Source organism: Oncorhynchus clarkii, chromosome 20 (genome assembly GCF_045791955.1).
Source record: "Oncorhynchus clarkii lewisi isolate Uvic-CL-2024 chromosome 20, UVic_Ocla_1.0, whole genome shotgun sequence".
NCBI lineage: Eukaryota > Metazoa > Chordata > Actinopteri > Salmoniformes > Salmonidae > Oncorhynchus > Oncorhynchus clarkii.
In genome coordinates, this window is record NC_092166.1 from 2,548,596 (window position 1) to 2,563,069 (window position 14,474).

The window sequence follows — 14,474 nt, forward strand, 5'->3', positions numbered from 1 at the left end:
GTGAGCCCACTCCCTTGGCTGAGAAGAAACCCCACACATGAATGGTATCAGGATGCTTTACTGTTGGCATGACACAGGACTGATGGTAGCGCTCACCTTGTCTTCTCCGGACAAGCTTTTTTCCAGATGCCCCAAACAATCGGAAAGGGGATTCATCAGATAAAATTACTTTACCCCAGCCCTCAGCAGTCCAATCCCTGTACCTTTATCAGAATATCAGTCTGTCCCTGATGTTTTTCCTGGAGAGAAATGGCTTCTTTGCTGCCCTTCTTGACACCAGGCCATCCTCTAAAAGTCTTCGCCTAACTGTGCGTGCAGATGGCCTGCTGCCATTCCTGAGCAAGCTCTGTACTGGTGGTGCCCCGATCCCACAGCTGAATCAGCTTTAAAAGCTGTCCTGGCGCTTGCTGAACTTTCTTGGGCACCCTGAAGCCTTCTTCACAACAACTGAACCGCTCTCCTTGAAGTTCTTGATGAGCCGATAAATGGTTGATTTAGGTGCAATCTTACTGGCAGTAATATCTTTGCCTGTGAAGCCCTTTTTGTGCAAAGCAATGATGCACGTGTTTCCTTGCAGGTAACCATGGTTGACAGAGGAAGAACAATGATTCCAAGCACCACCCTCCTTCTGAAGCTTCCAGTCTGTTATTCAAACTCAATCAGCACGACAGAGTGATCTCCAGCCTTGTCCTCGTCAACACTCACACCTGTGTTAACGAGAGTATCACTGACATGATGTCAGCTGGTCCTTTTGTGGCAGGCCTGAAATGCAGTGGAAATGTTTTTGGGGGATTCAGTTCATTTGCATGGCATCACTCTTCATAACATTCTGGAGTATATGGAGTATATGCATATTGCCATCACACAAATTCAAGCAACAGACTTTGTGAAAATGTATATTTGTGTCATTCTCAAAACTTTTGGCCACGACTGTACAACGTAAAACACCAAATAATGCATTCAGAGCAGAATTAGGCCGATACCCTCTAATTATCAAAATCCAGAATTAGAGCCGTTAAATTCTACAACCACCTAAAAGGAAGCGATTATCAAACCTTCCATAACAAAGCCATCACCTACAGAGAGATGAACCTGGAGAAGAGTCCCCTAAGCAAGCTGGTCCTGGGGCTCTGTTCACAAACACAAACACACCCTACAGAGCCCCAGGACAGCAACACAATTAGACCCAACCAAATCATGAGAAAACAAAAAGATAGTTACTTGACACATTTGAAATAATTAACAGAGCAAACTAGAATGATATTTGGCCCTAAACAGAGAGTACACAGCGGCAGAATACCTGACCACTGTGATTGACCCAAACTTAAGGAAAGCTTTGACTATGTACAGACTCAGTGAGCATAGCCTTGCTATTGAGAAAGACCGCAGTAGGCAGACCTGGCTCTCAAGAGAAGACAGGCTATGTGCTCACTGCCCACAAAATGAGGTGGAAACTGAGCTGCACTTCCTAACCTCCTGCCCAATGTATGACTATATTAGAGAGACATATTTCCCTCAGATTACACAGATCCACAACGAATTCAAAAACAAACCCAATTTTGATAAACTCACATATCTACTGGGTGAAATACCACAGTGTGCCATCACAGCAGCAACATGTGTGACCTGTTGCCATGAGAAAAGTGAGAGAGAGAGAGAGAGTCATGAAGATGAGAGTGTAGATGTGTTTACAAAAGAAACAAAGAGAGAATACAAAACGATCAATAAATTAAAGACGCAATGGCCTGCATCCCAAATGGAACACTATTCTATATAGTGGACTCCTTTTGACCAAGGACAAATGGAACACTATTCTATATAGTGGACTCCTTTTGACCAAGGACACTAAGTAGGTAGGGGAATAGACTATGTAGGTAGTAGGGGAATAGACTATGTAGGTAGTAGGGGAATAGACTATGTAGGCAGTAGGGGAATAGACTATGTAGGTAGTAGGGGAATAGACTATGTAGGTAGTAGGGGAATAGACTATGTAGGTAGTAGGGGAATAGACTATGTAGGTAGTAGGGGAATAGACTATGTAGGTAGTAGGGGAATATACTATGTAGGCAGTAGGGGAATAGACTATGTAGGCAGTAGGGGAATAGACTATGTAGGCAGTAGGGGAATAGACTATGTAGGTAGTAGGGGAATAGACTATGTAGGCAGTAGGGGAATAGACTATGTAGGTAGTAGGGGAATAGACTATGTAGGTAGTAGGGGAATAGACTATGTAGGTAGTAGGGGAATAGACTATGTAGGTAGTAGGGGAATAGACTATGTAGGTAGTAGGGGAATAGACTATGTAGGTAGTAGGGGAATAGACTATGTAGGTAGTAGGGGAATAGACTATGTAGGCAGTAGGGGAATAGACTATGTAGGCAGTAGGGGAATAGACTATGTAGGTAGTAGGGGAATAGACTATGTAGGTAGTAGGGGAATAGACTATGTAGGTAGTAGGGGAATAGGCTATGTAGGTAGTAGGGGAATAGGCTATGTAGGTAGTAGGGGAATAGACTATGTAGGTAGTAGGGGAATAGGCTATGTAGGTAGTAGGGGAATAGACTATGTAGGTAGTAGGGGAATAGGCTATGTAGGTAGTAGGGGAATAGACTATGTAGGTAGTAGGGGAATAGACTATGTAGGTAGTACGGGAATAGACTATGTAGGTAGTAGGGGAATAGGCTATGTAGGCAGTAGGGGAATAGGCTACCATTTGGGATGCAGACGTGATGTGATATTTGTTCAGGAGAATCTACACAATCAATTAAATTGAGGTGGTTTGTTTCCATAGATACCATCTCTTATCCTCTAGTATGGGTAGAGGAATGGGTTGGTGAGGTGTGACAAAGGGGCTGTAAAATGACAATAACATGGTGACTTGTGAGATCTTTGAAAGCAATTAGTAGAGAAAGGAGGCTGTTGTGGCCTAGCTAGCTACATAACAAACACATCCATGTTGTTATCAAGCTGCAGTTGTGCCCTAAATGACATGGCTTTGGGTATAGCCTGTGGGCTAACAGTGGGATGTACCTGTGAGTTGTTGCTGTTCTCAAGAGCGTCACTAGAGGGCAGAGCAGAGTACAGGGTTGATGGTTCACCCTCCTCCTTCTTGGGATCCAGAGGGCTTTTTGGTCCATCTGGTAACCTAACTACAGGATAATATATATATATATATATATATATAGAATATTGATTTATAAATACATGATTTACACTATTTAACAAAACAACAAAGCTGTTAAGCATTTCCAAAACAAATTCCATATATTCTAATGAGGAAATATACTAAATGAATCAATCAACTGAATCAATACATGGCAAGGTCAACTCACCCTTATCGAATATGAGCCTCCTGGTCAACTCACCCTTATCGAATATGAGCCTCCTGGTCAACTTACCCTTATCGAATATGAGTTTGAGCCTCCTGGTCGACTTACCCTTATCGAATATGAGTTTGAGCCTCCTGGTCAACTCACCCTTATCGAATATGAGTTTGAGCCTCCTGGTCAACTCACCCTTATCGAATATGAGTTTGAGCCTCCTGGTTGTGCGTTTCTTGTCACAGAACTCCCTCTCGAAGTCTCCCAGTCCTGACGTGTACTGGTCCCATGCGACGTCTGGCAGCTGAACCACTCTCTGGGGACGCGGCAGGTCCAACTCCACCTGAGGTTAGAGGTCAGAGGTCAACAGGAAGTGGCCTCGTAGAATTAGAACAAAGATCACGAGGATCCATGTACGGGCAGGAAACATGTGAACTAGTTCCTCGAAAGTAGCCTTTGGCCTAACGTTCTTCTTTGTCAGATCACGTCAAGGCTTACAGCCAAGACGAGCAGCTGAGAGCTGCCATGTTGAACCACCTGGGGCGACTGTCACCGTGGCGACAGCCTCTTGCATTTGTATAAGAAAGCCTTGTCGTTTAGATCAGTGTATGAATTTTGAGAGGAGAGGGAGATATTTATGTTTATTTACCCTTTTGTACTTTAACTATTTGCACATCGTTACAACACTGTATATGGACATAGTGTGACATTTGACATGACTATTCCTTTGGAACTATTGTGAGTGTAATGTTTATCTATTTCACTTGCTTTGGCAATGTAAACATCATATGTTTTGCCTGCCAATTAAGCCCTTCAATTGAATTGAATTGTGAGTGAGTGAGTGAGTGAGTGAGTGAGTGAGTGAGTGAGTGAGTGAGAGAGAGACAGAGACAGACAGAGACAGATAGACAGAGAGAGAGAGAGAGAGACAGATAGACAGAGAGAGAGAGAGAGAGAGAGAGAGAGAGAGAGAGAGAGAGAGAGAGAGACAGAGAGAGACAGAGACAGAGAGAGACAGAGAGAGAGACAGAGACAGATATACCTGTTATAACCACATTGAATTGAATTGACAGAGACAGAGAGAGACAGAGACAGAGAGAGAGAGAGACAGAGAGAGACAGAGAGAGAGAGACAGACAGAGACAGAGAGAGACAGAGAGAGACAGAGAGAGAGAGAGAGAGAGAGAGAGAGAGAGACAGAGAGAGAGAGAGAGAGAGAGAGAGAGAGAGAGAGAGAGAGAGACAGAGACAGAGAGAGACAGAGAGAGACAGAGATAGAGAGAGACAGAGACAGATATACCTGTTATAACCACATTGAATTGAATTGACAGAGACAGAGAGAGACAGAGAGAGAGAGAGAGAGAGAGAGAGAGACAGAGACAGAGACAGAGAGAGAGAGTGAAGGCACTCAAAGAAAAAGCCCGCAGAGCAATGTATGCAATAAAAATGAAATTATTCAAAATCAACATCCCAATTAGAATTTGGACTAAAATATTTGACAGTGTAATCCTACCAATAGCACTTTATGGAAGTGAGGTTTGGGGGCCACTCAATAAACTGGATTTTAAAATGTGGGACAAACATCCAATTGAAGCCCTACATGCAGAATTCTGTCGGAAAATTCTACAAGTCCAGAGAAATACACCAACTAATGCATGTAGGGCAGAATTGGGCCGTTTTCCAGTAATAATGAAAATACAGAAAAGATCATTAAAATTTTGGCTACATCTAAATTCAAGTCCAAATTCGAGTATGCAATTTAAAGCACTTCAAGCCCAAGAGCTGAGCCCAGAAACGAGCCCTCTCAGTCAGCTGGTGTTGGACCTCACCAACCAAGCTGACACCAGCACTGCTTCAAAAGAAAGAATTCCAATAAGCAAAATCATGAACCAATCAAAGGAATCATATTTACAATACTGGAAAAACGAAACAAAATCCCAAAGCCGACTAAATTGCTATCTGACCCTAAACAGAGAATATGAATTGGCTGATTATCTCTACTCTGTCAGAGATACGAAGCAGAGACAGATCCTTACCAAGTACAGGCTGAGTGACCACCGATTGGCAATAGAAACCGGCAGACATAAAAAGACATGGCTACCCAAAGAGGAGCGTGTATGTGGTCACTGCATGACAGGGGAGGTAGAGACAGAGATGCACTTTCTCCTTTACTGTGATAAATATTCCTCACAAAGAGATTCATTATTCACAGAAATGACTACATATATTCCACATTTTTACAAATTGAACCCAGAGGAAAAACTAAGAATACTCATGGGCGAAGGAGCAATGGCTCCTCTTGCAGCCAAATATGTATTTTCCTGCCATAGCCTGAGGGACACTGAATAATAACATCTGCATAGTAAACAGTAACTTACTTATTATTACTATTATTGTTATTACTATAATTATTAATGTTTACTGTAGACTGTTACCATTTTATTGTATTTATTTTTGTATTATTATTTACTACCATTTTATATTATTATTTGCTATCATTTACAATTTTGTTACAATGTATATTGTATACATTGTTGCTTTGGCAATATTGACACAATGTTTTTCATGCCAATAAAGCAGCTTGAATTTGAATTTGAATTTGAGAGAGAGAGAGAGAGAGAGAGAGAGAGAGAGAGAGAGAGAGAGAGAGAGAGAGAGAGAGAGACAGAGAGAGAGAGAGAGAGAGAGAGAGAGAGAGAGAGAGAGAGAGAGAGACAGAGAGAGAGAGAGACAGAGAGAGAGAGAGAGACAGAGAGAGAGAGAGACAGAGAGAGAGAGAGAGAGAGAGAGAGAGAGAGAGAGAGACAGAGAGAGAGAGAGACAGAGAGAGAGAGAGAGAGAGAGAGAGAGAGAGAGAGAGAGAGAGAGAGAGAGAGAGACAGAGAGAGAGAGAGACAGAGAGAGAGAGAGAGAGAGAGAGAGAGAGAGAGAGAGAGAGAGAGAGAGAGAGAGACAGAGAGAGAGAGAGAGAGAGAGAGAGAGAGAGAGAGAGAGACAGAGAGAGAGAGAGACAGAGAGAGAGAGAGAGAGAGAGAGAGAGAGAGAGAGAGAGAGAGAGGGAGAGACAGAGAGAGAGAGAGACAGAGAGAGAGAGAGAGAGAGAGAGAGACACAGAGAGAGAGAGAGACACAGAGAGAGAGAGAGAGAGAGAGAGAGAGAGAGAGAGAGAGACAGAGAGAGAGAGAGACAGAGAGAGAGAGAGAGACAGAGAGAGAGAGAGAGAGAGAGAGACAGAGAGAGAGAGAGAGAGAGAGAGAGAGAGAGAGAGAGAGAGAGAGAGAGAGAGAGAGAGACAGAGAGAGAGAGAGACAGAGAGAGAGAGAGAGAGAGAGAGAGACAGAGAGAGAGAGAGACAGAGAGAGAGAGAGAGAGAGAGAGACAGAGAGAGAGAGAGACAGAGAGACAGAGAGAGAGACAGAGAGAGAGAGAGAGACAGAGAGAGACAGAGAGAGACACATTATATACCCGTCACAACCACATTATATACCTGTTATAACCATATTATATACCTGTTATAACCACATTATATACCTGTTATAACCACATTATATACCTGTTATAACCAAATTATATACCTGTTATAACCATATTATATACCCATCACAACCATATTATATACCTGTTATAACCAAATTATATACCTGTTATAACCATATTATATACCCATCACAACCATATTATATACCTGTTATAACCACATTATATACCCGTTATAACCATATTATATACCTGTTATAACCAAATTATATACCTGTTATAACCATATTATATACCCATCACAACCATATTATATACCTGTTATAACCACATTATATACCCGTTATAACCATATTATATACCTGTTATAACCACATTATATACCTGTTATAACCACATTATATACCCGTTATAACCACATTATATACCCGTTATAACCATATTATATACCTGTTATAACCACATTATATACCTGTTATAACCATATTATATACCTGTTATAACCATATTATATACCTGCTATAACCATATTATATACCTGTATATACCTGATTCTGCAGGTGAGGGTTACTAGTACTATTACGACAGCGCTCATACAGTATACTACCTGTTTCTGCAGGGTTAGAGTTATAATGCTACATATACCTGTTATAACAGGCTGTAACCTATTGTGTAAAGTACAGTACCTGTTTCTGCAGCTGCTCCACAAAGCTGACGGGGTCTCGGAGAGCTTCTCTCTGCTGTCTGGCCAGACGCTCCAAGTCCCGTATACTCTGGGTTCTCTGGGCCTCCAACACACCTACAGTCTGGAGTAACCTCTGGTAACTGGTGGACGGGGGGGGGGGCACAACATGCATCAGGGAATCCAACTTCCAGGAGCTGGACAATACATTATTAACTCAGGAGAGGTCCCAATTGGTACCCTGGTCAAAAGTAGTGCACTATATTATAGGGAATAGGGTGCCATTTAGGAGGGATCCACACTATGGAAGAAACAGACAGCAGCATGTATGTAAACAGGAAACAGATCAGAGGTAGGCTGTGTCTGTGTCCCAAAACAGGAAACACTCCCTCCTCCTCCACACTCCCACTCTGAGGGCAAAAGGGGGTGGGGAGGGTGTGGGGTCCTAATGTTTTGAACACTCAGTGTGTGTGTGTGTGTGTATAATATATATATATATATATACACAGCCGTGGCCAAAAGTTTTGAGAATGACACAAATATTAATTTTCACAAAGTCTGCTGCTTCAGTTTGCATATACTCCAGAATGTTATGAAGAGTGATCAGATGAATTGCAATTAATTGCAAAGTCCCTCTTTGCCATGCAAATGAACTGAATCCCCCAAAAACATTTCCAGTGCATTTCAGCCCTGCCACAAAAGGACCAGCTGACATCATGTCAGTGATTCTCTCGTAAACACAGGAGTGAGTGTTGACAAGGACAAGGCTGGAGATCACTCTGTCATGCTGATTGAGTTTGAATAACAGACTGGAAGCTTAAAAAGGAGGGTGGTGCTTGGAATCATTGTTCTTCCTCTGTCAACCATGGTTACCTGCAAGGAAACACGTGCATCATTGCTTTGCACAAAAAGGGCTTCACAGGCAAGGATATTGCTGCCAGTAAGATTGCACCTAAATCAACCATTTATCGGATCATCAAGAACTTCAAGGAGAGCGGTTCAGTTGTTGTGAAGAAGGCTTCAGGGTGCCCAAGAAAGTTCAGCAAGCGCCAGGACAGCTTTTAAAGCTGATTCAGCTGTGGGATCGGGGCACCACCAGTACAGAGCTTGCTCAGGAATGGCAGCAGGCCATCTGCACGCACAGTGAGGCGAAGACTTTTGGAGGATGGCCTGGTGTCAAGAAGGGCAGCAAATAAGTAATTTCTCTCCAGGAAAAACATCAGGGACAGACTGATATTCTGCAAATGGTACAGGGATTGGACTGCTGAGGACTGAGGTAAAGTCATTTTATCTGATGAATCCCCTTTCCGATTGTTTGGGGCATCTGGAAAAAAGCTTGTCCGGAGAAGACAAGGTGAGCGCTACCATCAGTCCTGTGTCATATGCCAACAGTAAAGCATCCTGAGACCATTCATGTGTGGGGTTGCTTCTCAGCCAAGGGAGTGGGCTCACTCACAATTTTGCCTAAGAACACAGCCATGAATAAAGAATGGTACCAACACATCCTCCGAGAGCAACTTCTCCAAACCATCCAGGAACAGTTTGGTGACAAACAATGCCTTTTCCACCTTGCCATAAGGCAAAAGTGATAACTAAGTGGCTCGAGGAACAAAACATCGATATTTTGGGTCCATGGCCAGGAAACTCCCCAGACCTTAATCCCATTGAGAACTTGTGGTCAATCCTCAAGAGGCGGGTGGACAAACAAAAACCCACAAATTCTGACAAACTCCAAGCATTGATTATGCAAGAATGGGCTGCCGTCAGTCAGGATGTGGCCCAGAAGTTCATTGCCAGCATGCCAGGGCGGATTGCAGAGGTCTTGAAAAAGAAGGGTCAACACTGCAAATATTGACTCTTTGCATCAACTTCATGTAATTGTCAATAAAAGCCTTTGACACTTATGAAATGCTTGTAATTATACTTCAGTATCCATAGTAACATCTGACAAAAATATCTAAAGACACTGAAGCAGCAAACTTTGTGGAAAATTAATATTTGCGTCATTCTCAAAACTTTTGGCCACGACTGTATATATATATATATATATATAATCCCATAAACTCCCACTACGTACTCTTTGTTATGTTTGAGGGTCAGGTGATCTGACTCAAAGTAATACACGTCTGGGTCGTCCTCCTGTTGACTTCCTCCTCCTGGAACCTCCGCTAGGCCTCCCCTGGTCTCACAGAGCTCCCCATGGCCCGTACTGTCCCATCCTACCCTGTCCCTTCTGGCCCCACCGTTCCCCTGCTCCATGGGGACAGACGGAGGAGACAGGAGAGACCCCTCCCTGGCCTGGATACTGGAGCATGAGGAGAGGGTAGGAGTAGCGACCAGCTCTCTCCCCGCCTCCACCCCCTCCCTCAGAGGGTCCCTGGGAGAGGAGCAGGGGGCCACAGCCTTGCCCCCGCCGCAGGCCGCCCTACGGGGCGAAGTCCTCAGGGTGTACCTGTGTTCGTGGGGCTCTGTGAAGGAGGGGGGCGAGGTGCTGGAGATAGAGGGGGTGCAGGGTGGGTCTGAGCGTGTTGGGGGGGCTAGCAGTGGCATCGTGAATTCTCCTGAGTTATTGTTGTTGTTGTTTACGTTGTTGATGTTGTTGTTGATGATATTGTTGTTGATGATGATGCTGGTGGCAACAGTGTTCTGCACCACCAGCGGCATGAACGACCATCCGTTAATTCCCCCGCCGCAACTCTCCTCCTCGGTCGGTGTCACTTCCACCTCCTCCTCTCTGACAGAGAGGTGGGGAGTAGAGGAGTCCTCCTCAAAGGAGGCCAGAAGAGGAGCAGGACACTCCCCTGAGTCTTTACCCTCCTCCTCCATCCCAGGATCAGAGTCTTTAACTTCCTCCTGCCCAGGATCAGAGTCTTTACCCCCCTCCTCCTGCCCAGGATCAGAGTCTTCACCCTCCTCCTCCATCCCAGGATCAGAGTCTTTAACTTCCTCCTGCCCAGGATCAGAGTCTTTACCCTCCTCCTCCATCCCAGGATCAGAGTCTTCACCCTCCTCCTCCATCCCAGGATCAGAGTTTTTAACTTCCTCCTGCCCAGGATCAGAGTCTTTACCCTCCTCCTCCATCCCAGGATCAGAGTCTTCACCCTCCTCCTCCATCCCAGGATCAGAGTCTTTAACTTCCTCCTGCCCAGGATCAGAGTCTTTACCCCCTTCCTCCTGCCCAGGATCAGAGTCTTTACCCCCCTCCTCCTGCCCAGGATCAGAGTCTTTAACTTCCTCCTGCCCAGGATCAGAGTCTTTACCCCCCTCCTCCTGCCCAGGATCGGAGTCTTTACCCCCTTCCTCCTGCCCAGGATCAGAGTCTTTACCCCCCTCCTCCTGCCCAGGATCAGACTCTTTACCCCCCTCCTCCTGCCCAGGATCAGAGTCTTTACCCCCCTCCTCCTGCCCAGGATCGGAGTCTTTACCCCCTTCCTCCTGCCCAGGATCAGAGTCTTTAGCCCTCTCTTCCTGCCCAGGATCAGGGTCTTCACCCTCCTCCATTCCAGGATCAGAGTCTTCACCCTCCTCCTCCATCCCAGGATCAGAGTCTTCACCCTCCTCCTCCATCCCAGGATCAGAGTCTTTACCCCCCTCCTCCTGCCCAGGATCAGAGTCTTTAACTTCCTCCTGCCCAGGATCAGAGTCTTTACCCCCCTCCTCCTGCCCAGGATCAGAGTCTTTAACTTCCTCCTGCCCAGGATCAGAGTCTTTACCCCCCTCCTCCTGCCCAGGATCGGAGTCTTTACACTCTCCCTCTTGCCCAGGATCAGAGTCTTTACCCCCCTCCTCCTGCCCAGGATCAGAGTCTTTACCCCCCTCCTCCTGCCCAGGATCATAATCTTTACCTTCCTCCTGCCCAGCATCATAGTTTCTACAAGGCACTACGGGGTCTGGGGGCGAGGGGCAGGGCGCCCCCCTCTGGCTGCCGTTCAGCAGTGCTGGACCGGGACCTGGACAGGTGGTGTTGGAGGCAGCGCTGAGACACAGGGAGTTTGTCTGAGCATCAGGGCTACTGCTGGTCTGTCCCAGCCCGATACAGGACTTATGGGAGTTGGAGTTCAGGAGCTGCTGAACATGGCCGTCATCCTCCTCCTCCTCTCCTTCCTCCTTGTTGAGGTCAGGTGAAGAAGAGGAAGGTGAGGCTGCGGTGGAGTTTTGTCTGAGCAGGTCACCCCCTTCACTGTTCTCCTTGACAGTCGTTAAGGGGGCACAGGGGGAGGCGGGGATGACGGGCATGGGGGGCGCAAACGGGAGGTCATCCTTGGATCCATGCGACTCCCCAGAGCGGAAGCACCGTTTGGCCCTTTTGAGGAGCGGTGAGGCATCCCTCCCCACAGCACCTGACGTCTCCTTCCCCCTCCCTTCACAGTTCTCAGCCTTCTCCGAACCCCCAACCCCCTCTCTCTCTGAGCAGGACAGGACCCTCTTCCTGGGGCTTGCCCATGTCTCCCCGTCCACGGAGGTGGCCTTGTGGTGGGCTACCTTTCCCTGGTGACCCCCAGGCTTCTCTGAGGCCCCGGCCTGGTCATCTTGTCTCTTCTTGGGAGAGCGTGGGGCCCTGCTGCCGGGGAGGGGTGACCCCTGACACTCCTCCGGCTGGGCGATACTGCGATTCCTGAGGGTTCGGCCACAGAAGTTCTCGTCCAATCCATTGAGCCCGACCGATGACCTTGTGACGCGCGAGGAACGTGACGCGGCCATGCTACGGCGAGAGGCATATCATCGTGCTGCCCGCTCCTCTGCTACAGAAGTGGGGCACCTGGGAGCATAGAGGAGACAGAGGTTATAAAGCTTCATAAGGGATCCATTATCCATGAACCAGATTCAGCGTTGGGAGATGATATACTGACAGAGGATGAATAAGGTTCAGCGTTGGGAGATGCTATACTGACAGACTGGGAATAAGGTTCAGCGTTGGGAGATGCTATACTGACAGACTGGGAATAAGGTTCAGCGTTGGGAGATGCTATACTGACAGACTGGGAATAAGGTTCAGCGTTGGGCGATGCTATACTGACAGAGGATGAATAGGGTTCAGCGTTGGGAGATGATATACTGACAGAGGATGAATAAGGTTCAGTGTTGGGAGATGCTATACTGACAGACTGGGAATAAGGTTCAGCGTTGGGAGATGCTATACTAACAGACTGGGAATAAGGTTCAGCGTTGGGAGATGCTATACTAACAGACTGGGAATAAGGTTCAGCGTTGGGAGATGCTATACTAACAGACTGGGAATAAGGTTCAGTGTTGGGAGATGCTATACTAACAGAGGATGAATAAGGTTCAGCGTTGGGAGATGCTATACTGACAGAGGATGAATAAGGTTCAGCGTTGGGAGATGCTATACTGACAGACTGGGAATAAGGTTCAGCGTTGGGAGATGCTATACTGACAGAGGATGAATAAGGTTCAGCGTTGGGAGATGCTATACTGACAAAGGATGAATAAGGTTCAGCGTTGGGAGATGCCATACTGACAGAGGATGAATAAGGTTCAGCGTTGGGAGATGCTATACTGACAGACTGGGAATAAGGTTCAGCGTTGGGAGATGATATACTGACAGAGGATGAATAGGGTTCAGCGTTGGGAGATGCTATACTGACAGAGGGTGAATAAGGTTCAGCATTGGGAGATGCTATACTGACAGAGGATGAATAAGGTTCAGCGTTGGGAGATGCTATACTGACAGAGGATGAATAAGGTTCAGTGTTGGGAGATGCTATACTGACAGAGGATGAATAAGGTTCAGCGTTGGGAGATGCTATACTGACAGACTGGGAATAAGGTTCAGCGTTGGGAGATGATATACTGACAGAGGATGAATAGGGTTCAGCGTTGGGAGATGCTATACTGACAGAGGGTGAATAAGGTTCAGCATTGGGAGATGCTATACTGACAGAGGATGAATAAGGTTCAGCGTTGGGAGATGCTATACTGACAGAGGATGAATAAGGTTCAGTGTTGGGAGATGCTATAATGACAGAGGATGAATAAGGTTCAGCGTTGGGAGATGCTATACTGACAGAGGATGAATAAGGTTCAGCGTTGGGAGATGCTATACTGACAGAGGATGAATAAGGTAAGAGAATCAGAGATGCTACAGTTGAAGTCGGAAGTTTACATACACTTAGTTTGGAGTCATTAAAACTTGTTTTTCAAACCACTCCATAAATTTCTTGTTAAAAACTATAGTTCTGGCAAGTCGGTTAGGACATCTACTTTGTGCATGACACAAGTACATTTGCAACAATTGTTTACAGACAGATTATTTCACTTAATCACAATTCCAGTGAATCAGAAGTTTTCATACACTAAGTTGACTGTGCCTTTAAACATCTTGGAAAATTCCCGAAAATGATGTCATGGATTTAGAAGATTCTGATAGGCTAATTGACATCATTTAGGGCAATTGGAGGTGTACCTGTGGATGTATTTCAAGGCCTACCTTCAAACTCAGTGCCTCTTTGCTTGACATCATGGGAAAATCAAATCAGCCAAGACCTCAGAAAACAAATTGTAGACCTCTACAAGTCTGGTTCATCCTTGGGAGCAATTTCCAAACGCCTGAAGGTACCACGTTCATCTGTACAAACAATAGTACGCAAGTATAAACACCACAGGACCACGCAGCCGTCATACCGCTCAGGAAGGAGACGCGTCTCCTAGAGATGAATGTACTTTGGTTTGAAAAGTGCAAATCAATCCCAGAACAACAGCAAATTACCTTGTGAAGATGCTGGAGGAAACAGGTACAAAAGTATCTATATCCACAGTAAAACGAGTCCTATATCCACAGTAAAACGAGTCCTATATCGACACAACTTGAAAGGTCTCAAAGCAAGGAAGAAGCCACTGCTCCAAAACCGCCATAAAAAAGCCAGACTATGGTTTGCAACTGCACATGGAGACAAAGATCATACTTTTTGGAGAAATGTCCTCTGGTCTGATAAAACAAAAATATAACTGTTTGGTCATAATGACCATCATTATGTT

General features: G+C 45.7%; 1 protein-coding gene across 1 annotated transcript in view; it reads right to left on the bottom strand.

Moving 5' to 3' along the window:
* LOC139375776 (ZZ-type zinc finger-containing protein 3-like) overlaps positions 1-12,185 on the bottom strand; it is a 52,901-nt gene extending 40,716 nt beyond the window's left edge. Inside the window, exons 1-5 of the mRNA XM_071117617.1 lie at positions 11,324-12,185; positions 9,556-10,318; positions 7,483-7,621; positions 3,516-3,663; positions 3,031-3,149 (exon numbers count right to left, since the gene is read on the bottom strand). Coding sequence (XP_070973718.1) covers positions 3,031-3,149; positions 3,516-3,663; positions 7,483-7,621; positions 9,556-10,318; positions 11,324-12,179 — 2,025 coding nt within the window. The 5' untranslated portion in view covers positions 12,180-12,185. The remainder of the gene's footprint in view (positions 1-3,030; positions 3,150-3,515; positions 3,664-7,482; positions 7,622-9,555; positions 10,319-11,323) is intronic.
* Positions 12,186-14,474: the final 2,289 nt, after the last annotated feature.